Genomic DNA, 25,170 nt, shown 5'->3' with positions numbered 1-25,170 from the left:
CTCATCTGCAATAATTATCACAAGGTCAAAGAGAAGCCTCCCCCCAAATGTGCGCAGGAAGTGAGTTGTTGCAAAGAAGAAAAAGGGAGGAGGCATAAGCAGTTGCAGTTACCCACCTGGTATTCATAGGTGTAGCTAAACTGTGCATCCACCATATTAATGTAGCAGCATTTGTCAGGTCCCATGTAGAAGCGAAGTTGCTTTTGCCAGTCCCACGCATCAAGGTTGCTGACTCCTGCTTGCTTCAGCTGCTTCACCACACTGATGTTGTGGATAATGTCCAGAATCAAGGCCTTCAGCTTCAGCTGCAGAATACCAGTGTCTGTACGGGGCCATTATTAGATGAACAAGTGCATTGGTGAAATGTGATAATACTTGAAATTTAGATGCAAAGTAAACAATCATCATTTTCTTTATTCCTTTTAAGGCCGATGCAAATAGATTATCTTGCATTTCTTTACAATGTTGCTGTTAACGCCCTGACCAGTACTACAGTAGAACGACATACAGTATACCCTTTAGAGTATTTTGAAATACATAACTGAAGTCAGGCAAGAATCTAAGGTGTAAAGAAACCACACAAGATGCATTCTTGAATGTAACTTCATCTAACTCATTCAGACGACAGACATTGGGATGCATCCCATAATTTCCCCTACATGCCACACACGCACACGCGCACGCACACACACATTAGTAATTTATTATTTTATTTTTTGTTTTCATGTGACTGATTTTTACTTTATGTACAGCACTTTGTAAGCATCTGTGGGTGTTTTTTTAAGTACTCTATAAATAAAGTTAAGTTGTGAACTACAGTAGGCCTACCTGTATTTGTCTGTTCATCGGAGCTGGAATCAACTGTGGTGTAGTGTTCTAGCTTGGCACTGAGTTCCAACTCTAGCTGCTCTAGATTGTGTTCCTTGAGTGCTGCCTCTACATCTTCAGTAAACTGGATTTGCTCTGCAAGACACAAAATCTGCACCCCAAAATTACAATGTTGACGTTTCAGGTCTTTTTAATCAAAGGGGGTGTTGCCTAAAAAGATGTTGGAAAAAATATGAAGGACACAGAAACATGAAAAGGATGCATACGTACTTGTGACGGATAACGTGAGGGGTCAACATCCCCTTTTTTCCCTGCAGTGACACATTCATGCAGCATTTTCTTCAAAGTCCCTTTCATTTCCTTCGAAAGTTCATTCAACCACACCTATGAAGCACACATATATAAAGTAGAAACCCTGGTAAAAAGACTATGTCTACACGGAAATGAAAAATACTAAACAATTAAAAAAAAAACGTCTATATATCTATCACACTTCACATGTTATGTATACCTCCACAAGGCTGGTGATGTGGACAGTATTCCTAAGAGGTACCACCTCTCCATCCAAGGAACACATGGCCACGATATTCTGGCACTGCTCATCAAACACAACACTATGGATGCCTGAGTGGGTAGGACATTGATTATGGTCCCTTGTTCAAGCCACAAAGCTTCATGTTTTAATGGTGTCCACTACAGCCAGAAAACAACAATTATCAAAAAGCAACAGATTTGTGACCTGCAAACAGTTTCTTGAGGTGTGACTGGATAACCGTTGGGTTGGTGGCCTGACCAAGAATCTCTAAAAGATCATCATCTCCTATAAAATAAAACCTTGGGAAGGCTGAGCGCTTCTCCTAAAACAGACACACGCTGACATATGAATCAGCTATACATGAAGGGAAAGACGCCATATGTTGTGTGTGTGTTTTGGTGTGTATGTACCTCCAGGAATTCATTGAGTGATTTTTGGCAGCGCTGGAGCTGGTCCATTATGGTCACCAGGGAGTTTCTGATGCCAGCCCTTGAGCTCAGAGAAATTACTCTGTTGTCCCTCTGGATGTCAGACATGATAGACCTGCGGCACATGGGATTTTGCTGTTAATTAATGTTTACAGGACACATCCTGTCATAGTAGGGACAAAAATATTGAGAGACCTGGCCATCACACCTGCAGAGTATTAAAATGAAAAAAAATATATGTATACAGTTACACATCCCAAATGTGTTTGATGGGTTTGAGGTCAAGGATCTTTGCCAATTTCTTCAACACAAAGGCCATCCAAGCATCTTTGATGGAACTCACTAGGGCCTTCTCCAATGTGTTTCCAGAAATTTTGAAGCGTAGAATCATAGCTCCCACTCCACTTACCTGAAGTCTTCATCAACTCGTTTGAAGCGGGCCTCTTCTCGCGGTAATGCTCCCCGTCCAAAGATAGGCTCCAAATAAACCCATCTTCTCTGGATGGCATTTAGACTTAGTAGGTATTCATCCAAGTCTGACAGACGTACCTCCCACAAGCTGACCTGAATGTAAATGGGAGTTAACTTACATACAGTACAAGTAGTTATTTAATTTTTTTAAATTTATTTATTTCCATTTATTCAAAGGACCCTAATCCAACACATTCATCTGACCTTGTCCTGGAAGTTGCGGTAGTAGGGTGAGTCTTTCAGAGACTGCAGTAAACAGCGGTTATCTCCCACCTGGATGGACACGAAAAGTGGCAATAAGGCCAACACATCAAAAGATTTCATTGAATAATGTCCCTTGATGTGACTGACAGCTACGTCTTTAGATTAATTATAATTCATCAAGACAAAATGTCACTTCAATGAACAAATAAGTTTTACAAAAATATGCAACCTAATTATAAACCAACAGTAATCAGAGGCAGACACCGTATTACAAGTTACAAGGGATTTATGTTCATGTGTGGGGCCTCATTTATGAGGATCCCAAATAGTAGAGAGTAAAAGTGGTGAAGACCGCAGTACAGAAAAGAAGGTTTTGTGCCCATAGTGGCTAGAGCATATGAGAAAATGGAATTTACCATGCTTTGTAAGGGGACAGAGAGAGCGTAAAAACTATAAATCGGGAGGTAAAAAAGTTTGCCAGTCCAAACAAAACTGAAGCTGAGGATTTATGTGTCTGCTTTTAGGCAGTTAGTCGCTACTCAATGCATTTAACACTCCAAAATGTATTGGACCATAAATGATATCTGGAAATGGTGCACATATCTCGATGACCGCAGTCTCACAAAATGATTTCTCAAATAGGGGTAGAGCAAATTTAAACTGAAGTGCAACAGTACGCATTATCTGAAAGGATGTGAGTAAAAACAGTGAGTAGCATAATTTATAACTCAAACTTATAACTGCCAAGATATCCTAAAGAATTTTATCTGAAATAACTTCAAGGGTGCTTCAACATGGCCACGGCGCCTATACAATATTCTAGACAAATAGCATTTTACAATGCATTGCATTCAAAAAGTCACACCGCAAACATTCACAGACTTTTTCAGACTTGTAATTATGGCTAAACGACGTGCAATGATCTATTTGGCACAGTGGCTTAAAAATATGTGACATTTAATTGCCACCCGCGCTTATCTTCCATTTGGTTGTTTTACATTGATGGCCTATAAGTGGTTTTCACTCATACAGCAATTTTACTGTAATTGTGACTTTACTGATGCGGTTTTTGTTGTGGTGGAAATAAAAGGTTACAAAGGTACTGCGATACTAAATTGTTTGAGGTACTGCGATACTTAACTGGCTGAATTAGGAAAGGTCTTCAATTATTTAATTTGTGCCTCGGCAATACATACAGTGAGTAAAACTCATTTAAAATATTTATATTTAATATATCCACTTTCTTCGGTTCTAATTGAAGAGTGTACCATGCCACAATATAAATCCATACTTGTAACCTTCACCCAACTGAAACCGCTTAAATTATATATAGAAAAGTTTCTCAACCACTATTAATGTCCATGGGAAAAAAAACAACAACAACAACAAAAGAAGCGCATTTGCTTCAATGTGTATATGCTTCTACCTGGCTGACTATATCTTTCCAGTCTTTGATGATGTTTAGAGTGCAGCCCCTGCTACCAGTGTACTCTGTGAGGTTAAAGGTAGCTGCTGCTCCCCACAAATCCAACTCTCTCAGTCCTTCTCTGATTGTCACCTCTGCCTGGGCGCGGCTGTTGAGGTCCTACGCACACATGAAACAGACAGTACACTCAGACAGGTATAAACCTGAGGGTGATTTGAGCTTGAAAACTGTTAATGCAACTGGATTATATGCATATGAATTTTTAATGCAATCTGAACATTTCTCTCCTCGCATTAGTAACAGTTTTAAGACTCAGAACATCAAAGAGAAATTAATCAAAACCATGGCAACAGAAATCAAAGTTGAGGTTTTGATTCATGACTCCAAAAGGAATGTTTAAACACAACAGGGCTTTTCACCAAAACAGCACCATTTCTACAACAAAGCATGGTGGTGGTGGTAGCATCAAGCTTTGGGGCTATTTTTTCTTAAACTGAAATCGGGGCCTTAGTCAAGGTTGAGGGAATAATGAACAGTTCCAAACAGTAGTAATAGTTACGTTAAAACCTTCAAGCTTGTGCGGGAAAGCAACCAATGATGTTAAAAACCTACTAGAATAGCTGAAATGTATTTGGGGTTCATCAGAGACACCTTAAATGGTGGCACGTGTGTGCTGACTCCCATGGAACATCAGTTTAATGTCAATCACATTAATAATAACGTTAATTCCGGACAATGGGATATTGCCAGTTTTAAGAGGGTGCGCAGCCACATCATCTCAGTTCATCTTTACTTCCCCTCTTGAAAATTTCTTTTAATTGAGCTGTATTACATTATAGCCCTGATTAGTGGTAAAGATTTGAAATGATTTATCTCTGTCTCATTTTTTTATGTCCCGAATACCTTGAATTTGAACAGTGTTTTTATATCCGCTGTACTATACCTTAAGCTCCATGGCCTTTGTAATAATGTTATCTGCCACTCCCAGGAGGTCATTAAAGGTGAGTTTTTCTAAAGTCATCCCCCGTGGAAGACCAAGTAAACGGAACATGTCCAACCAATGGTCTTGAGACAGGTGTTCCCCACGCACATACTTCAGTACTGGAACAATATTCTGAACACACAGATTGAAAAGTTATTCATTTAAACGTTCAAATCGAACACAATCACAACAACTAAGCGGGGCATGAACTCAATCCCCTAATATTTACAATACAACACAATACAATACAGTTTTATTTATATAGCGCTTTCACAATAGCTGCCTCTTAAAAACAGCCCCACTGATGGCTTTATCCATCGATTCCTTTTCTAAATGTGCTTCTCCTCACAGGGGTCGCAGGTGTGCTGGAGCCTTTCCATCTTAGGGGAGTAGGGGGGAGACACCATGAACTGGTTGCCAGCCAATCACAGGGCACACATAGATGGACAACCATTCGCACTCACTAACACCTAAGGACAATTTAGAGTGTTCCATTAACTTGTCACGCACGTTTCTGGAATGTGGGAGGAAACTGGAGTACCACACAGAGGAGAACATGCAAACTCCACACAGGAAGGCCGGAACTGGAATCGAACCCTGCACCTCTGCACTGTTAGACTGACGTACTAACCAGTCGACCACCGTGATGCCTCCACTTTTCATTGGTGAATAATGTATCATTTTAAAAAATGCATGAGCAATATATTTTTTACATGAGCTAAGCAATGTTTAGGTTAGTTGCCGAGCGTAAGGAACACAGAACAATGTCAATTCATGCATATTAACTGACACGGAAAATAAATGTTTTTAACTGGATTGTGTACCTTATATTTGTCCACTTCTTCTTGCAGTTTAACAGAAATGGCTGTAGGCTGTTCCAGCTTCCGAAGTTTGTCCTGCCATGTGAATAGAAACTCCTCAAACTGATAGATCTTACTCCTGTCAAATGGGAAAAAAATGTTGAAGCAAACAAAACATTTAAAGTAAGAATTAAAAAAATAACAGTGGTATGTTTTTGATCTGTGTTTGTTACTTTACCTGAAGGAGATCCAGTCCTCCTGAGCCTTTTCCGTAAAGCCTTGGTGCCACTCCTCATACAGACCCCACATCTGACTGTACTCCTCCATGTCTTGTTTTGTCTCTTCAGCAAGAGGGAAAGTTGAAACCTCCAGGTCGAAATACACACAGTCCTCACTAAGGACAGGAGAAGTAGCGTAAAGAGAAAAAGAGGGTGGTAAGATCAGAAACCATACATCCTCTCGACACCTCTAAAATTCTGACTATAAACTATACAATAAACTACTTACATTAGCTTATTGCGCATTAATTCTAACTCCTGGAACTCTTGCTGCTTATCTCTGATGGTTTGAAGACTGGCAAGTAGGGTTTCATGATCACCAGATTCAAGCGGCTCTTCTTTGGGTTTCAGCTGGTCCCAGCGGGCCTTGAACCTCTCCAGATCTGCCCTGTAGGCATTGATACGATCTGTGGTGTGACTTCGCATCACTTCCACCTAGGAAGGAGAAGAGCATGATATCACAACGAGTCAACCACCGGCAGAAGACGTGTCCCATCAGAAAACTCAAACCCTGATGCTCCACTGGTATACCTGATCTTTGATCATAAGCTGATGGCTCTCCATGACAAGCTCCAGTTTGTCCCATTTGGCCCTCAGGGAGGAGAGGGAGTCAAGCCCCGCCCCCGATACTGCTCGCAGCAAACGGTTCTTCTCCTCTGCTGACTTGAACTGAGGCAGGATCTAGTCAGACCCATACAGTTGGCAGTGAGCTGCACGACTTACCAATACCTACACCCCTCCCATGAGTGGGGTCTCTTAACTCCAACTACAAGGAAATGGATTTATGCTATGTGTTTTGCTTCTTTCATCATTTTTTTGTGATACAATTGCAGAAGTGTATTGAAAATTGCAATGAGGAAATTGTTAATGATGATTACAGAAACGGAAATGGATCACAGCTTTTTGGCCAAATTGCTAAAAAGAATATTGCTTGGTTAACAGTAAGTCAACATTAAAAAAAGAAGAGAATTTCAATTGCAAACTGAGCTGTGTTTACCCGCCAGGCACAAGCAGTAATAGTATCCTCTGCAGGTTCATCAACATGTCACGAGTTTGTATCCGTGACGCTTGTTCAGAGTTAATGGTCAGAGTTAATTGGTTACGTTGTTTTTATATGTTTTTGCAAAACAGTTCACTTATTTTTGCAATCATATGACAATTCAAAATGAACAGTGTAGGGGCAAAAAGCATGCTGAAATGGATCGCGTTCAACCTTTTGCATTCAACTATTTGAAAATACAGTAGCAAAATGCAACTTTTTTTTGTGTGTGTGTGTGTTCGGAATTCCACAGTATGGATTATTTGTCTCTTACCTCAGGTTTGTTGGCCACTATCTGGGTATATTTGCTGCTGGCAGTACTAATCGCTTCAATATTTTCTGGTCGTGTAGACAAAGTCTCCATTGACTCTGACACAAAACTGTTTATGGCCTGTGTGTGACCTGAAATCGAGCAAAATGGATGCAACCAAACAACAAGAATCATACATGGAATTAGCCTATAACAGTAGACAAAAAATGGTGAAGGGAGAGATTTAAAATGTCTTTTGGTTCGATTTATTTATTGATGTATTTATTTATTGCGCCCTCTACCTTGTATCGACTTCCGAAGAGACAGAAGCAGCAAGTCAAAGAGCCTCTGGATCAGCCGATCGATGGCTGCTTTCAGTGGCTCGCAGTTCACTGTGACACAGTCAACTTTCTCCTGGCTGATAATAAGAAAGGACATGCATTTGCATTAGGGAAAGACATTAGTTCAAATAGTGCTAAAAGTGAGAGTTTTACGTGGTTGTTTGTTAGGGCACTTGTTCGTTCTGCCTATAGTATATCCATTGTTTAAATGCCCAATTCCCCACACCCATTTTTAGTTGTTCTTAACAAATAAAAACAGATAAAAACCCCAGGAAGACCACTTAGGTGGTATTTTTTCAGTGCATATAGCATGGTGGACAAGTTAGGACACCTCCATCACAGTCAAGAGCCCCCGTGTATCTCAGCTCAGGCCCAAATGTGTGGAGTTCACATATCCTACTTATGCTTTTGTGAGTTTCCTTTTTAGGTAGGTATTACAGTTTTTTCCCCTAATCCCTTCGAATCAAAACGTTACTTTGCCGGAAAATTCCAATTGACCATCAGTGTGAATGTAAATGTGAATGGTGGTTTGTCGACATGTGTATATACAGTATGTGTGCCCTGTGATTTGCTGGCAACCAATCCAGGATATGCAGCGCCTCCCACTACTGCGAAACATTGGCTTTTATCAGTTCGTTAAGTATCCAGCGAGTTGAAGAACATACTTGTTGTTTTGTGTTATATGTACCTGGGCAGGCGTTCTGATTCTTTTCCTCTGGCTTTCAGAGCCTTGAAATTTCTTTCCCAATCTTGTACAGAGGTCAGATGTTTCTCCACTAACTTCTCCAAATCTACCTGACCTAGTACCACCCACTCCTAAGGAAACAAACAAAACAAAACAAATACACGCACACAGACACATGATCAAAAAATTGTGAGCTATGCATGATTCCTCATTTTAAGTCAAGTCAAGTCAAGTCAACAGTATTTTAAATGCAATCGTGTCAGAAAGGAGAAATGATATTGAAAATAGAATAATGATGACTACATAAAAAAAGGAAACAAAGAAGGGTCGGGCTTTCCCTTTCAAAAAAAATGATGAATAACTGCTGACAAAAAACATCCAACAGCCTGCATTTGTCACTTGGGAAAGTTTAAATTATTTAAATTGAAGTGATATGTTGTAAATTACGTTGTTCAAGCACCTTATACTTGTGTAGAATAGCCTGCAGTCGGCTAAAGAGGTCCTCTGCCTTGTTGAAGATGGTGAGGAACCCAAAAGCATTCCTCTCAATCATAGCACCAAAGATAACCGGATCACCCGGTGCACTAACTCCTTTGAATTGGTTCGGGATTGAGATGAACCTCTTCATCTCCCTGTAATAGCGTGCTCGTATCTCCTCAAATGGCGGTTGGAACTGCAACCGGCCCTGCCTGTTCAGAAAAAGGACACTGAAAATGTATTTTGTGAAATTGAAACGAGGGATAGTGGATGACAAAGACGTGACATTCACTTGAAAGTAAGGTCAATATGTATTTCGGGTAGGTTCTTGTTCAGAGCTTCCAATCCGGTCTGATACTGGTGTTCAAGTGCCTTGTATAGCTGATGATTCCAGTGCTGCCGCCATGCCTGCATGTCGTCAGACCTAAAGCCCTGAATATCAAAATACAAATTTTCACTAAATACTTCAGCCTCCATCTAGCGCAACGATACATCGATTTCACAATAACGGACACACACACACAAAACAATCATTACCTGGGCCTCCAGAGTGGCAAAACCAGTGCGTAGCTCCTGGAGGCCTTCTTTCCACCGCTGTTGATGTCTAAGTAAGTCAATATTCATCAATGTCACCACCTTGGCAACACACACAAAAATGAACATAAAGCCAATTATGATATTGTCCACAAATATATTCAATACACAACAAGAATGGGTCAAATTATTACCCAGGTGATACAAGCATAACGGTACGGTCCAACCTTGTCTGTGAAATCCGTGTGCCATTTGCGCAGCTTTCTGTTCTCAGTGGAGAGTTTCTCAGTGGCAGACTGCAATTTAGAGATGTAAACTTCCAGCTCTTTGGGATTGTTCCAAGTGATGTGGAGTTTACTGCCGGATTCTTTTGACTGAGACCGAGGATTCTGTAAAGAGAAGAGAGATGTTACATGAGATGTTATCACGTAATAATCACCATAACCATGACACAGTTCGAGAAACAATTATGCAGTGATTCGAGCATCAAAATAATCAACTTGCTCGTAATAAGGACAGTAGCATTTGTGTCATTGCCATCACACTGTGATTACCTTGATAACTTGCTCAAAAGCCAAAGCAAGCGTAAGCATCATTGGTCTCTGAGAAGGGATCATTTGCTGGTCAATGGTGTTGTAGAAGTTTGCCACCTATGCAACATAACAAAGCTGTGTTATAAGGTAAGCCCAATCGAAATGAAAAGAAGAAGAAAAAATAAGATCACGGAAGGAAAACTCGAAAGTCACCTGTTTGAGGACAATGGCCTGCCGATGGAACTTGTCTGCAGTATTGGCGGCCAGTTGGATCTTGGCGGGAATAGCAAAGCCCAGAGCAGCGAGCTGTCTGACCTCCCTGAGCAGACTGACCAATCTGTCAGAGTAATGGATCTTCAGCCTGCCATCTGCATGATCCAGTTCCATCACTCTATCACTTGCCTGGAGACTAAAGTAACAAAGATTATGTGGAATATATGTTCAGTGCGTTCAAGGCTACGGACTGCCACTAAATGGTTTAAGTTTGGGGCTACTATGCTCCTCGTAAAAAAATGTTAGTCTGGCGCCCTGCGTGCAGAATTTTGTTATAAATCTGTGCTTTTTTTTGTACGTTTTATGCGTTATTTTACAAAAAGTTGACTGTGTCTCACCTGAGTCCTGACTTGGAATCAGCCAGACTAGACAATAAATCTCTGGACCAGTCTTCAAACAGTTCCTGTTCATAAGCTCTCAAAACCTCCAGCGAGTCATCACAGAAATGCACAAACCCTTTGAACCCTGACAGATCTGACAGCAGAGCCTCGGCGATGCGGACACAGTCCTCCACCTAATGTAGGGTGGAAAGCACAAGCAAGCAGCAATCTACCACGTGTTTTAATATATTAATCAAAATGTATGCAGCACTGGGCAAAAAGTCCACCACTAACGCTCAAATTTCCCCAGTGTGGGACGAATAAAGGATATCTTATCTTATCTAGTTTTAGTGACATTTGTCACAGCTGCATTTCAACATTGGACGACCTTAAAATAGATCTAAGAATTACGTTGAATTGCATTCCATTCAGGAGATTCATTGTTGCACAATTTGTTGGTCAAGTGTGTATTTCCTTAACTTTAGTTTTGCTTTTCATTGTGTATATCTTTTTAGACCACAGATTTATGGCAAACTCAATGATTTAAAAAAAAGAAAGATGTAAACACTGCAACACCCGCAATAAAATAATACACATAATGTGCAGTGGACACCCACGTGTATGTGATTAACCTATTGGCTGATTTTTAAGGAAGAAGATATTCCCCAGCGGTCTTTGTGTATTTTTGATGATTTACTCTTCATTATTTTAAGTTTGTATGTTCCTTATGTTCAGAGATGCAGAAGTTTCATAATTATGTACAATTTTAAGATCATGGCTAAAGCAGAATAAAATGTGCAAAATTTGTCGTCGCTGACCACTGAACATGTGTATTCATTTATAAGGCTACCTTGTGTATGATGTGTTGGACCCAGATAATTCTATTGACCACATCAGAGAGGTTTCTCCCCATGAGTGGGCCAGCCTTCTCTCCTGGAGTTCCATGGCAGCGACTCTCAAAGTCTGTCTTCAACCCTATTAAAAGGGTGAAGAGACAAGTAACAAAATTAATGTTTTTCATTATAGGATCTAACATGTTATTTCTTCATCCTAGTTTTGAAAAAAGAGCGGTTCAAAATGGTAAGATATCTTTGTGAATAAACAGTGACAGAAAGAAAGACAAATTCACCCTTGTTGTAGTCAAGAAGTCTTGCTAATAGAGTGTCTCTCTCAGACTGCAGCTCTTTTCTGATGGTCGGCCGCCTGATTAACTCCTTGTGTTTTTGAAACACCTGCAACAGCTACAGAGATAGCATGTACTTGTAGTGAGCATACATTAAAGTTAACCAAGAGTAGGGTGTACATTTTATTCGGAGCTGTTACACAACCTGTTGTGGGTTGTCTTGTACATCAGCTATGTAGCTCTTTAGTCTGACAGCCACCTCGCGCTCTGAAGGAGCCATGATGCGCTCAAACTGGGCCACTGCTGCCCTCCAAAGGGGCTACAAAAAACAGACAAAAAAATTGTTGAATCAGAGAGACAAATTGCTCAACCTTCACTGATGTACAGCTAGAAGTCCTTTTGGACACATCTGACAAATGTGCATGATCTGATGGGATGCAAGACAAGAGATGAAGCAAGAATCAAGAAAATGGTTTGATCAACATTGTCATATATGTATTACTTTAAATGCATCTTTATTATTGTGGGTGTAGTTTTAGACAAGAGCTGCTAATATTTAGGTCACATCTTTGTACAGGTGGCACTTTTGCTAAATCTCTTCTATTGGGACACAGAGGTTTACATAAAGAAAAGGACAAAAAAAAAAAACCAGGCACATTGTCGGTGTTTAAGTAGGTTCACATGCACACAACCACTCCAATCAACTAACCTCAGTATAGGGGTTGTACTGGAGAGGATTAAGACCAGAGAAGGGTTCAAACACACAATCTGAAGTCAGAGCCTGCTGCTTTCCTGCCGGTAGCAAACGCAGCAGCTTTTCATGGAAAATCCGCAAAGACACCACCTGATGGAGAAAGTGCATTCCATACTAAACTCATCGAGAGAGGCTCTAAATAACAATGCGAGAAACATTCAAACAATACGCGTTACTCTTGAAGTAGGTAGGTGGATTGATAGATTGAATTGATGCGGTATACCTCATCCAATCGTTTGCCAAGGCAATGTAGCATTTGCGGGCAGTGTTTGTTTCCCTTCCAGGGATGAGGAGCATGTCTCTTCCAGACCTGGCAGTAAAATTTTAAAAGGATTAAAAAAAAAGCAGACATTGAAAATGGTCAGTTGTTTTGAAAATATTTGTCAGTCAATCCAATGTCTTTTTTAAACCATTTTATTCGTAGTTGTATTCACTATTTCAAACATTCTCGCACCTGTCCAGTTAGATGTTCACAAGCTGCAACCCACTGCTCACAGATAGCGAGCCCCGTTTTCCAGCTCTCCCTCACAGACACGAATGGCTGCTCAAAAATCTTTAGATCACTGAGCTTCTTCTGGACGTATCGTCCGAGGGCTCCACCTTGAAGGTTTAAAAGAAATAAGACATGATGTTTCTTTAAAAAAAAAAAAAATTCCTTCAAACATGTTCCTTTAAACAAGAAAATAAATCATTGAGTAGAAATTACTTAGTACATGTCTTGTTGAGGGTAATTCTCACCAATAACGTCCATCAGTCGGACCATGCGTGTTTCTGGGTAAGGTTCGTAATCAAGCTGCCGCCAGACACCATCGAGTGTGTCTCTACTCTGCTCCACTAGATCCAGAACATCGGACAAAGACAGGCCATCAAGACCACAATACTCCTGATGGAGACACATACACAAGGGTAGTTTGCATGATTTTGTCTTGCTTTGATTAAAAGAATCACATTTAAAAGCGAACATCTTCATTATTCATCTTTTATTTCACCCACAAAATCCAAGTGAATTGCTAACAATATAATCATTGTTATCCTTGTCAGAAAATGCTTGTATTTTGTACAACAATTGGTGATAAACTGAACTTTAAGTAGTTTTTTTACATATACAGTATATAGTGTTGTATACCTTCTCTATAAGGTTAAATTGTTCGGTGAAATATGCAGCCCTTTCTTTCACATTGGTCTTCTTTGCAGACTCCGACACGTCCGCCCAGTACAGGAACTCATCATTGGGTGTAAGAATACCTGCATCAGTTAGATGCAAATAAAACGTCACATGAATTATTGGAGAAAGTTGCGCGGATGGCCATTTTGAAAGATGTTAATTTTCTATAAGTACCATAACATCTAACAATGTCGCTAATGCTGTGCTAGATTTGATATATCATGTTTGGTTTGTTTGTTTGTTTGTTTTTTTTGCTATAAATCTACCCTTTTTTGTCGGTAAACGTGACCTTTGGGTGAAATTGCTATAAAACACCAATGTTGACAGCTATAATCAATGCCTCCAAAAATGACAGCAGTTCAATTAATGTGTTGTGTCACTGCCTAAAGCAAATTAACAACTGGATGAACTCAAAAATTGGGTTCAGATAAAACGATACGAAAAGTTATCCTGGCAACCTTTTCAAAGTTTCTTTGATTATTCAGACAATTGTTGTACTTTTCTTTCGTTATAATTTATTAAATTCTTTTCACATCTATAACTACTGTGATAAAGTGTGAGGCGTCTGGCGTCATTTTTGACTCAACTTTACGTTGCTATCCACTGACCAATAAAGAGGTACCTATTCTTTTTTTACAGACACATGCAGTGGATATGAAAAGTCTACACACCATTCTTCAAATGCCATTTTTTCATATAAAAAAAAAATGATACCAAGATGTGTCATTTAAAAAAATTAATGCTACCGATAGCCTGTACAACACAATTTATATCTGGGATTTTTCTTTTCTTTTTGAGAGGGGAATTGAAAAATAATAACCGAGATGACGCAGTTGCACAAGTGGGCACAGTTCCCTACAGGTAATGGTCTGTGTGCACATACCCAAAACATCTTCTTCCGAGTGTCCTCTTTTCAAGTCAGACAGTTGTGCTCCTGACTGGCGGACCACTGAGCCCAGACCCAGCTCCAACTCACTGAGTAAACTCGCAAGCTTGGGATCAAACACCGAACGCCAGTGTTCATCTTTCAGCAGCACAGGTGCAAAGACTCGTCTCACAGCCTGGTATAGAGTGTTAATAGGGGAGTCCAGCATGGATGATACGAGGATGCTCTGGTGGAGGTTCTCCACTGTGATCACTGTGGGGTAGAGCTTGAAGAACACCAACACTTTCTCTTGGCCGGCTTCCAATGCTTCGATCTGATGAAGGAAGACAAATTAATTTAAAGGAGAAATGTGCTTGCAGCTGCCTGTAGACAAATCCTTCTGTATTTAAAGTGCCTTCCTGAACATAAAGTGTAAAATTAAACAAGCAATTAAATATTTACTCCTCTGATAATTTCTGAAAATGTCTGTGAGTAAGCCATCTATGCCCCAAAAGCAGTGGGACTCATTTATATAACAACCTCCCTGATACCAAGTTTCTACCGATGCATGATCAACTAGAGTGGCTAAAGATCCAGAGCCACCAAACACAGATGTTGTGGGAAAGCTCAAGCTCGATCCCGTTGTCATGGTATCAAAAGCCGGACTCACCATTGGCCAAGTAGGATATGCCGTGGGATAAGGGATGACTCACCTGTATAAGATCCTTTGATGCACTAAAAAAATCGTTTTGATAATTGAAGTTTGCGCTACCTTATTTGACAGGTGAAGATCACTTTCATGTCTGGTGATGGACAAGACAAATTGGTTCCCATCATCCAAGAAGTTGTTGAGTTCTGGACTGTCATTCAGAAGGGATGGCGGCTTTAGTTCATAGAAGTTTCCCGTAGTGGTAAGGATAAACTTTTTACGCCCATCGATTGGTTGCTGGGTCATCTCCTATATGAAACACGTACAGAAGGAGGTAGATGTTGAAATACACAACACACAATTTGAAAATTTACGTTAATGGTTTGGATTAAAACATCGGATGTCATACACATTCGAATAAAGTGGAATACAAAGCTGCCTTTGCAAAAAATAATCATCAGTATTTTCAATACTATGTATTAATGTAGTTGCAATTCAAAGTGGCTTGAAACAGCACGTAATGTTAAACAGTAATATTCTATCCTTCATCCATCATGTAAGTGCATGTCCTCATTAAGGTCACAGAGGAGCTGGAGCCGATTCCAGCTAACTTTGGACTAAAGGTGGAGTGCAACCTGGTTGCGACCGCGTTCGACATTGGCGGATTTGGCCGTCACGAGCGTAGAGGAGGCTGGCTGAGGACATTGTTACATTAACATAACATTGGTTGTCCGTGTTCGTTCGTAGCAATTGATGATTTGATCGTTCACACCAACATTCATAAAATTGCATCGTTAAATTTAACAATCGTAGTGTGGGAGAAAACGTAAAAGGGCGAATAACTTACACAGTATATACACGTATGGTAAGAATAAACTTTACTGCATTTAACGAACATGCATACAAGTAGACGTAATATTAATTGATTTATTACATTACCATTAGAATGTTAACGGTGTTTTAGTCCAGCCCTGTCGTGACTTAAGAAGCTAGCTGTGGTTAGCACACTGCCTCAGTAAAAGGATCCTCCTCTCGTCAGCAGATTAGCGATGGCGTTGGTTCATGGAGACAAACAACACTTCAATAGCCCTAAGCCACATACTACTTCTCTTCCTCCACAAATAAATCTGAATCCGTGACGTGAAGCAGCGCAAACTGTTGCAGTTCGCTCCCGTGCTTCTCCAAGATAACACTTGCGTGGTTGCTACGAAACACCGAAATCTGTAGTCACGTGACCATGCTGCCCTGAAATCTTACGCATTTTACGTAAAACTACGTAACTTTGTGGCAATTTGGCAAATTCTCAGGTCTTTTTGTGAAGACTTTGCCAATGTCGCGACATGCATAACGACGGTACACAATGAAGGCGTTTCTGTGTAAGAACAAGAACAATTTTTCATAAGATGCTGAAAAGTAGTTACAGTCTTCACAAAAGACTAGGGTAATGTGATGGAAAATCTAGACAAATTATTTTAAAAATTGGGGAGAAAAAAAGAGAAAAAAATCCGTGAATATACAAATCCGCTAGTGTCGAACAGCAAATTTGCAGCCGTTGACTGTAGTTTTAAATTATAATATCAGAATCGACACTAGATAGCAGAGTTGTCCTTAAACTGGGTCTTATACTGCTCAAGGTGAGTACTAGTCCAATATTTCTTTGCGGTTTTGGAATAACATGCAGGACAAACATAGGAGCTCAGTAATGTTCAAATTATAAGTGACTTTTGTTCTTTGTGATTGAGTGTGTTTTTAGAGTGTGATTGAATGAGTCAACTTTCACCGAACAAAGAGGAAGTTGGCACGTCACTCTGCGAGTTCCACACACTCCACATACTCGCATGCATTTACATTCAGTTACAGTTGCGAGGAAGACGCCAACATGGTAAGGTATTCTATTTCTTCTTTGCGTTGCCTTATGTCATTTTGTTTCTTTAGTTTATTTGTATTATGTAATAATTATTATATTTGTAAACCAGTCTCCTTTACCATTGCAATGTGGGAAAATAATGTTGCCTGTGTGGAGTTTGCATGTTCGTCCCGTGCCTGCCTGGGTTTTCTCCGGGTACTCCAGTTTCCTCCCACATTCCAAAAACATGGCAGGCTGATTGAACACTCTAAATTGTCCCTAGGTGTTAGTGTGAGCGTGCATAGTTGTTCGTCAATGTGTGCCCTGCGATTGGCTCGCAACCAGTTCAGGGTGCCCCTGCCTACTGCCCGAAGACAGCTGGGATCAGCTCCAGCACGCCCCGTGACCTTCATGAGGATAAGCGTAAATGATTGGAAGAAAATATTTGGATGAATGGATAATAATAAAAACTTTCATATGTCTGCTGGAGTAACTGGGATTGTTCAGTCTCAAATGACTGTCGAAATCAGTTATACAAGTTAAATATGCTCTTTTGAACAGATCTCGATTTGGGTTGCGCCACAGTTTATGTAAGTATTACTTCCACAACTGTCCTGTTTGTATGTGAGTCATCAATATTCAATATTTTGGTATATTTGCAATTTGAAAAAGGTGCATATCTTAGCATGCTGTGGAAGTTTCTCAGTAGATGATAATATACACATGCTCTTGTTTCTTCTTGATAACTCGTGTGAAGACAAATATTCAGTGGGCTTTCATTCTCTCTTCTTAGAAAAACAAGTGTTCTACGGAGACTGTTGACTTTAATTTTCACTGTAAGTTGGCCCTTGGCCCCCAAAGGTGAGTGCTTACTTCTGTTAACAACAAAAGAGAGTTTTAGAGCAATTTTATCCAGTTATTGAGTGTTTGAGGAAAGAGAACCCTCTAAGTTAAAGCGCCATCCTGTAGTTATCACGCAATGAGAAAAAAGCTTATACTTGAACCAGTCTTTCTTCCTCTGACATTGTAACAAATACACAGCCACATCCAACAATTTACAAAATAATTGTCTCCTCAAATAATAATACAGCGGATAATAAAACAAAATATGCATTTTCAACATTTTCAACATAACATGAACAATATGTCCGATCCTCCTCTGGATTGGAATGGAAAGGTCGAGTTTCCAAACAGTATTGCGAAATACTTCAACAGTCAATTTAGTAAGCGCCATACTGTCTTCCTTATTTGTAAATAAATTGCTATTTAGAGAACTAAATGGAAAGGGAAATGTAATGTGAATAATATCACATATTTTTCAAAGTAACTTTCTCACAAATAATTTAAAGATTACTCCAAAATAATCAATGCATCATTTTTAGGCTATCCAGTCATTATCCCAATTGACTTGGACACTCAAGTCAGTCACAGGGTGCATATAGACAAACAAGAATTCAAACATATGGACAATTTAGATTTAAAAAATGAAGCTAAAATGCATGTACCGGTATTTGAAATGTGAGAGGAGGAAACTCATTCAAGTAATCTTACGTGTGAATTCCTCCCACTGCAGCTGAGATTCAAACCACAAATCCCATACTGTGATATGGACGTGCAAGAACAGAATAATATTTATTTTAATAAATATAATGTGATCATGCCGCTATCCTCATGAAAATAAAGCGATTCTGACCATGGCTGAATTGGATAATGTGATCATGTTTTCTTTGTAAACGTTAGGATGCAGTGGTTTGGGAAAGTAGCGGTAATTCCCGAATTTGAACTTTTGCATTAGGAGTAGAAGGCAGAGTTTCACATTCTAATCATGGCACAACATATCAGATTAGAGACAGAGAAAGACCAAATTAAGGGGAGCATCATTATCTCTGAAGAGGAAGAGAGAAGTGAAACCACGTCAATAGGAAGCTGACTACTGACATGGAAAAGAACAAATTGTCAGAAGAAGAAGTTTGAAAGATCACACAAACCCATAACCTTCAAATCCACATATTTTCCAACGTGAAAAACAAAAAGCCATGACGAATGGTTTATTTGGATTTGAAATAAAACGTAAAATATATTTGTACATAAAAATGAAAATTTTTAAATGAAATGTTTACTTGCATTGAAGCACTTAGTGTAAATCGTCATTGGATGTGTTTTCATTCGTATGTGCCCTGCGACTGGGTCACAACCAGTGCGCAATGCTTCTCGTTCCAAACTAGCTGGGGTAGGCTCGAGCTCACCAGTGAACCCTCATGAAGATGGGCAGTGCAGGAAACGGGTGGATGCTTGTTTGTACTGTAGATGACCCCATTCTGATCCCACTAGGCCTTCTCAGACTGTTTTAATCACTTTTAAGTTGTTTTGCAACCTAGGAGGGAAACAAATTGTTCAAAACGAAAAAGACATGGGCCTGTGTTTGGTACACAATAAATCTCGACTATTACCATGACTACGGATTCAATGTTACTCCTTTGTTTCCCCAGTGGGACACAATGGAGAAACCACATTAGCACTTTGCAGAGCTCAGACATCCACCCAATTTGGGAAAAAGAAATAAGATAAGATATCCTTTTTTCGTCCCACACTGGGGAAATTTACAGTCTACAGCAGCAAGATTGTGGGTAGAAAGAAGAGATAAGGAAAACCACAGAGTGCCTTATTTCTGTCTGTATCTTGACGAAAGAAAATGGGCCCAAATCCGTTTTTTTTTTTTTTTTTGGACGGGGGGGAGGCCCTTTGTGAATCATACAGCAGAGAGAGAGAAGTGAAACTTTGAGTGCTGTATTTGAGTGTCCATTTGCTTTGATTAGGTTTTATGAAAGATTACTAGACCAATGACAGTTGCTGAAGTGTGAAGGCCAGTTTTCTATGCCGGGACACTTCTGAAATAACAAATTTGCCAAAACTTCCTTGACATATGATTAATGATTGACAACCTATTATTTATGACGACACTAATTATGTTGATAGTTTCTCATAAGAATTATCATCAGTTGTAGGAAACAGATAAATATCATACTGCAACACTTAATTTATGTAAATCTGTACAAATGATCACTTCACTGGTTAGCTATATATTTATTATTTGTAGAACAAGCCCAAGGGCTACTTATGTGGTCCTTAAGGGCTGCCTGGCACCCACGGGCACCATGTTGATGGCCCCTGACATGAGCGGCTCACTTCCACGGAGGCAAAATGGATTAAATTCCCATTCAATGATGTCTGAATGTGAGTTTTAAAAGTTTTCTGTATCTACAGCACATGTCCTCTGAAAAGAAAAAAAAACTTGACAGGCGACCAGTCCAGAATATAAAATAGATGTTTTTTTTTTTTAAAGGGCTCAAATCCCTTTAATTTGGGATTTTGTATGAACACTGATGTTCCACTGCGATCCAAAGTGTAAAAAGTGACTTCCTTTTTCTGAATTGGCCTTATATCCACAGTTTAATGGAGCTACTTTGTGAAAACTTGCTCAATAGTTACTAAACTAGTTTAGCTCGAGGTAACGGTTAATTTTGTTTCTCTTGCAGAAAGTGTTGCTCAAATTCAACTCGTAGGTGAAGTTGGTAAGAATGTCACCATTCGCTGTCCTGTGGACCAGCAAAAGACGATCGAATTCTTCTACTTCCAAAGGGGCGGAGAATTTGTAAATGGCTTCCATAAATTGAAAAAGATACCAGAGAAATGGGAAAACACCAGAGTGGAAAACAACACTGCAACCGTCCAAATGATCAAACTGAATGCTTCGCATAGTGGAGACTATCAGTGTTACATCCAGTATAATGAAAGGCCAAATGTTTCTGTCACAGGCATACACCTCAGTGTCACAGGTACATTACATACATGTTCATATATCTTAATTTGTGTGTGTGTGTTCGTGTGTGTGTGTTTAACTCATTGACAAATAAAAATTTCTAACAAGGCTACCCTTTTTTTTGCACTCTGGCAGCCCACTACAGCAAACCTGCAGTCACAACGTTTTGTTCTGCACATCGCTGCCTGTTGACGTGTGCCTCACATGGAGGCTATCCGCACACCAAGTTGATGTGGAATGTCGGGAACAGCAGTGGCCTGACATTGAAGGTTCTGAACGTGAGCGAAGAGAGCGATCCAAAAACATTGTTGTACAACATTTCCAGTACCATGTCCTTCAACTGCTCTGATGGAGAAGAAACATTCATTAGTTGTTCCGTGGATGGTGTCACATCTGAGTCGTTGTCTGTCTGTGAGTAGTACATTCAACAGATTCAAAAATACAAAGTCATGAGAGTTTGTTGCCCCAAAGTCTGAGTTGACGTTTGAGAAGTGAGAAATGCGCTCTTGGTAATAGACCCTCTTGATTTTCTAACCTTTATTGAGCCAAAGCACGTATTTACATGAGAAACATCAAACAATGTCATCTAGCGGAATCAAAAAATACAACTGCCTCATGAAGCAAATTTGAAGCTTCATTTTTCCATTATGACATCATATACATCTTATACCAATGTTCAATTTTTTTCTGCTTGTTCAATTTTGATTGACACCATCAGAGAAACATTCATTACACTTTGTGGTAATTAGTGTGGTTGTAGTTTGCAGGGGTGTAGAACCGTACTGAATCATAGTGAAAGATGCATCTAATATTTAGATTCATGTACAGTATACCGTATGTACAAATGAAGTATGGAGTAGCAAAAAAATGGCAAAACGTTTGGTTAAGGTGTTTCAAAAACATTTTTTAAAATGTCAATGACTTTGGGGCTGCACGAGATAGACAGTGTTGTGTTTTAAAACATTCTTTTTTCGACTTTTGTTACATTACTGAAATCAGCATTGCATTCTTGGTTCCTCAGTAGTTTGCCCGTGAATGTTTTTGCTAACAGTGTCCTGTGAATTATGAAGCCCCATATATTGAAAAAAAAAAGTATTATTTGTTCTCACCCACAGGCATTCCAAAGTATCACATTCCTATTGTAAAAACAGCAATCTGTTCAGTAATGTTGTTCATCGCAACAATTCCATTGGTGCTGGTATGGAAATACATAAAACAGCAGAAAGGTAAGCAAAGTGTTAATAATACATACATGTATCACAATACATAATGGCTGTTTAGACATATTTCCTGACTGGACTCTGAAGACAGGCCTACTTTGTACTGGGATATAATTTGAATTTGAATTGGGTCTTTTTCTTTTTGCAGGTGCAGCAGTTTGTTTGTTTGTTTGTTTTTATTTTATTGAGCATATATAGTACACGCAATAACAGGTTGACAAAGGTCAAACAAAATTATAAAAGGAAAATTAGAAATAGTTAAGAGAAAAAAAAAAAAAAAACACATCACAGTTATATGCTCAAAGGAGTAGGAGGAAGTAAATAACTTATCTAGTCCTACCCCTTATTATGTAACTGATTGTTCATTTTTCAAAACAAAGAAATGAAAAACTACATATCATTAAATATTTTTACCCTTGTGTATACTATGCTATTCTATTTCTACACCTTCTGGTTTGTATATATATTGTTATTCTTTCTTCTTTTGTATTTCAATTTTCTGATATTCATTGTAATTAGCATTCCTTGAATACAACTGTTAAGTTGATCAAAATCCAAAACAAGAACAAACAGTTATATTACTATATTTTATAAGTATATCAAATGTATCTATTTTAATTCAGATTCATGTAGTTATTTTGCACTAATCTTTTGAATTTGTTTTTGAACTCCTCCAACGATTTACTCATTTTCAGATCCGTTTCAAGCTTATTCCATAGATTGACACCAATTACTGATACACACCTTTGCTTAATGTTTGTTCTTGTTCTGGATTTTTTGTATTGATTAGTGCCCCTTAGATGATACCAGCTCTCTCTAATTTCAAAAAGCTGCTGGATATTTTGACAAAGGAGGTTGTTATGTGCTTTATACATTAATTGAGTAATTTTGTAGTCAACCAGGTCGTAGAATTTCATTGTGTTTAATTTGATGAATATTGGATTTGTGGGTTCTATATATTTCGACCTGTTGATTATTCTGATTGCTTTTTTTTGTAGTTTTAAAACAGGGAGTGTGTTCGTTTTACAGGCTTTTCCCCATATTTCTACACAGTAGGTCAGATATGGTAGTAATAATGAGTAATATAATGTATACAAAGAGCTCTTATTCAACACATCCTTCGTTTTGTGGAGTATCCCGATAGTTTTGGATACTTTTCTTTTTATGTTATCTATGTGTGGCTTCCAGGATAGTTTGGTATCTATTACTAGCAGTAACTAATTTAGCTGTAGATCCAAGGTAAGTTTATATTTTGACTATTCACTGTCCATAAAAAAAAGAAATGATCAGCATGTTGAACAGATACATATTTTATTGAAAAGGCTATTCAGTTTGATAGTCATTCTACATTTAAACCCAAGAGCATGTTCCAAAATATTGGGTTGTGCTTATATCATATTTTCTTGTACAGTATCTTTGTTTATGCTGCATTGCACCAAAATACAATTATAATTTGTTTTGTTTTTTGGCCGTCATTATTTGACTCGTTTGAAAAACGGTAAATTGTAAAGAGTTAACATTTTCAATCTCATCGGAATTAAAAGTAAAATTTTAAATTATAATGTTTAGTACATTGCATATTCATATGCATAGTTACCGTCACCTCTGAGTCTTTCCTTGTTTTCCCTTATATTTCCCTCCAGAGAAATAAAGGCCCTCAATTAAGGCCAAAGAGAAAAGACCCTGCAGTTGTGAACCTCTGAAGGATAATCCACTACCCTCAAAAACTCAAGAGAGTACAGTATAATTATGATTTTCAAACTATTCAGACAGGAGCTTCCTTGCTTTCTTTTAGAATTGTGGATATTCACAATTCAGATATATATATAATTTTTTTTTTGTAAAAATGATTTTTAAGTTTTAGTTGTCTGCCGCATTCTGTCTTGGTTCTGTGAGTAATCCAACCTGGTGCAATACTTTCAACCCGAACTTGTTTGTGGTAGGAGGTCGAGGACAGCGTTTTTTTTTTTATTTAAATGATGACAGCAAGGCCTGTTTTATAAGAAACTCTATTGAGTGGGATTCTATGATGATACTGTATGTGACTTTTTTCACATGTATTTTATTTTGTACTTCTACATGGTTCTATTTCAGATATGAAAATACTGTCTCCAAATTGCATGCAAGAAGTAAAGTAATGCATTAGTAAATGCGGTTTAATACGGCGACATATATTTAATATGTCGCCTCTTTCATTTATGTAATGAAACTGTTGTTTGATTTTAAGCAAATCAAAATATTATCAAATTCATCTTATGATGCATTGATGTTCTACTCTACTGCAAATTACAAGTACAATAATAAACATTTGTTCAGTGACTATACTCTTCCAATTAAATCGATTTGGAGCTTTTTTTTTATTTCAGCGGAGCTTTGTTTTGCGACTAAAGTCATTGAAAAAGAGCTGCATCATCTTCTCTGGCCAACAGATGTAGCAATGGCACCATTAATTGATCAAGTAAACGTTGTTGGAACACAACTACAGCACATGCTCAGCCAAGTATGAGCAAACCAGCAAACGCAATAGCTTCAAACAAGCAAAGTTTATTTTAAATATCAATTTGCAGTACCTGGCAGAGGCAGGCATGATGGAATGGGATGAAAATGGTCATAAAAGGTTAGGACTGGATGATGTAGTCAACATTTAATTCGTGCTGTCATAATGTCAACTGTCAAATACTTACTCATATCTTAGTTTATCAAATCTTTTTCCAGAATCTCCTCCCACTCTGACGCATTTATCTTTCCTTAATACTGTGACAGATTGTTAGTCCTCCTTTCCATTCTGTGTTTACGTTGTGGAGAGGAGCAGCACCAGGTTGGTTGCGCTTCAGGAATGTAACCCCGAGGTCCCAACCCACCCGTCCTTTGTCTTTTCTCCACATCTGTTCTCCTCTTCCATCTCTTTCCCCTCTGACACGGACTAATTTTCCTTCTCTCTTCACTTCCACTACTGTTTCTACTTTTACTTCATTTTTGGTGCTGCCTCCCTCGAATGATCTGGTCCTCCTCCATCAATCTCCCCGTAACACCACAAACATCTTCCTCTTCTTCTCCTCTACCCTCTCACCTTTCTTGGCTTCCTCTTATAATTCAGCATCGTACTTCCCGCCACCCCAAATTTCTCTGTCTTCCTCCCCTCATGCCTCTGTTGTCTAACCCGAACAAACCAGTTGGACTTTCCTCTGCGGTGGCTGTTAGAGAAACACACAGCATGTCAGGCCGGGTTAAAACATTAACAGCAGTCTGTTGAAGAGGATATGAGGTGTTTCGGCTCAACATGAAATGGAGCTACTATTTTGGACACGAGAACATCTAAATGTA

At 39.0% G+C, this 25,170-nt stretch overlaps 2 protein-coding genes across 5 annotated transcripts in view; one reads left to right on the top strand and one right to left on the bottom strand.

Moving 5' to 3' along the window:
- The window catches only part of LOC127608582 (cytoplasmic dynein 2 heavy chain 1), a 60,617-nt gene extending 44,435 nt beyond the window's left edge, over window positions 1-16,182 (bottom strand). For 2 of the 4 annotated variants that reach the window (XM_052077733.1, XM_052077734.1), the window contains exons 1-35: window positions 15,900-16,182; window positions 15,084-15,269; window positions 14,330-14,645; window positions 13,408-13,526; window positions 13,020-13,164; window positions 12,736-12,881; window positions 12,505-12,591; window positions 12,237-12,371; window positions 11,733-11,846; window positions 11,534-11,645; window positions 11,255-11,379; window positions 10,423-10,598; window positions 10,025-10,220; window positions 9,833-9,928; window positions 9,473-9,667; window positions 9,282-9,380; window positions 9,037-9,176; window positions 8,728-8,956; window positions 8,271-8,398; window positions 7,544-7,659; window positions 7,266-7,393; window positions 6,484-6,633; window positions 6,182-6,387; window positions 5,913-6,068; window positions 5,699-5,813; window positions 4,836-5,006; window positions 3,893-4,051; window positions 2,467-2,535; window positions 2,201-2,355; window positions 1,774-1,906; window positions 1,568-1,685; window positions 1,340-1,452; window positions 1,099-1,212; window positions 829-979; window positions 117-322 (exon numbers count right to left, since the gene is read on the bottom strand). In XM_052077733.1, the coding sequence (XP_051933693.1) occupies window positions 117-322; window positions 829-979; window positions 1,099-1,212; window positions 1,340-1,452; window positions 1,568-1,685; window positions 1,774-1,906; window positions 2,201-2,355; window positions 2,467-2,535; window positions 3,893-4,051; window positions 4,836-5,006; window positions 5,699-5,813; window positions 5,913-6,068; window positions 6,182-6,387; window positions 6,484-6,633; window positions 7,266-7,393; window positions 7,544-7,659; window positions 8,271-8,398; window positions 8,728-8,956; window positions 9,037-9,176; window positions 9,282-9,380; window positions 9,473-9,667; window positions 9,833-9,928; window positions 10,025-10,220; window positions 10,423-10,598; window positions 11,255-11,379; window positions 11,534-11,645; window positions 11,733-11,846; window positions 12,237-12,371; window positions 12,505-12,591; window positions 12,736-12,881; window positions 13,020-13,164; window positions 13,408-13,526; window positions 14,330-14,645; window positions 15,084-15,269; window positions 15,900-15,902 (5,007 nt within the window). In that variant the 5' untranslated portion in view covers window positions 15,903-16,182. The remainder of the gene's footprint in view (window positions 1-116; window positions 323-828; window positions 980-1,098; window positions 1,213-1,339; window positions 1,453-1,567; window positions 1,686-1,773; window positions 1,907-2,200; window positions 2,356-2,466; window positions 2,536-3,892; window positions 4,052-4,835; window positions 5,007-5,698; window positions 5,814-5,912; window positions 6,069-6,181; window positions 6,388-6,483; window positions 6,634-7,265; window positions 7,394-7,543; window positions 7,660-8,270; window positions 8,399-8,727; window positions 8,957-9,036; window positions 9,177-9,281; window positions 9,381-9,472; window positions 9,668-9,832; window positions 9,929-10,024; window positions 10,221-10,422; window positions 10,599-11,254; window positions 11,380-11,533; window positions 11,646-11,732; window positions 11,847-12,236; window positions 12,372-12,504; window positions 12,592-12,735; window positions 12,882-13,019; window positions 13,165-13,407; window positions 13,527-14,329; window positions 14,646-15,083; window positions 15,270-15,899) is intronic. The other 2 variants (XM_052077735.1, XM_052077736.1) reach the window with 1 other exon arrangement.
- A 563-nt stretch (window positions 16,183-16,745) lies between these two features.
- LOC127608634 (uncharacterized) lies at window positions 16,746-24,184 on the top strand. The gene is made up of 8 exons (XM_052077829.1): window positions 16,746-16,842; window positions 17,368-17,396; window positions 17,600-17,667; window positions 20,343-20,642; window positions 20,762-21,037; window positions 21,742-21,861; window positions 23,061-23,085; window positions 23,490-24,184. The coding sequence occupies exons 1-8, from the start codon at window positions 16,840-16,842 to the stop codon at window positions 23,509-23,511; spliced, it is 843 nt and encodes a 280-aa protein (XP_051933789.1). The 5' UTR covers window positions 16,746-16,839; the 3' UTR covers window positions 23,512-24,184.
- The last annotated feature ends 986 nt before the right edge of the window (window positions 24,185-25,170 follow it).

Source organism: Hippocampus zosterae, chromosome 10 (assembly GCF_025434085.1).
Source record: "Hippocampus zosterae strain Florida chromosome 10, ASM2543408v3, whole genome shotgun sequence".
Taxonomy (NCBI): domain Eukaryota; kingdom Metazoa; phylum Chordata; class Actinopteri; order Syngnathiformes; family Syngnathidae; genus Hippocampus; species Hippocampus zosterae.
This window is presented reverse-complemented; position numbering and strand designations above follow the sequence as displayed.

Bases quoted from the DNA above. Each gene is read 5' to 3' on its own strand.
- LOC127608634 (XM_052077829.1), top strand. The intron at 20,643-20,761 runs GTACATTACATA...GCACTCTGGCAG, and splicing joins CATACACCTCAGTGTCACAG to CCCACTACAGCAAACCTGCA. The intron at 23,086-23,489 runs GTAAGTTTATAT...ATTTCCCTCCAG, and splicing joins AATTTAGCTGTAGATCCAAG to AGAAATAAAGGCCCTCAATT.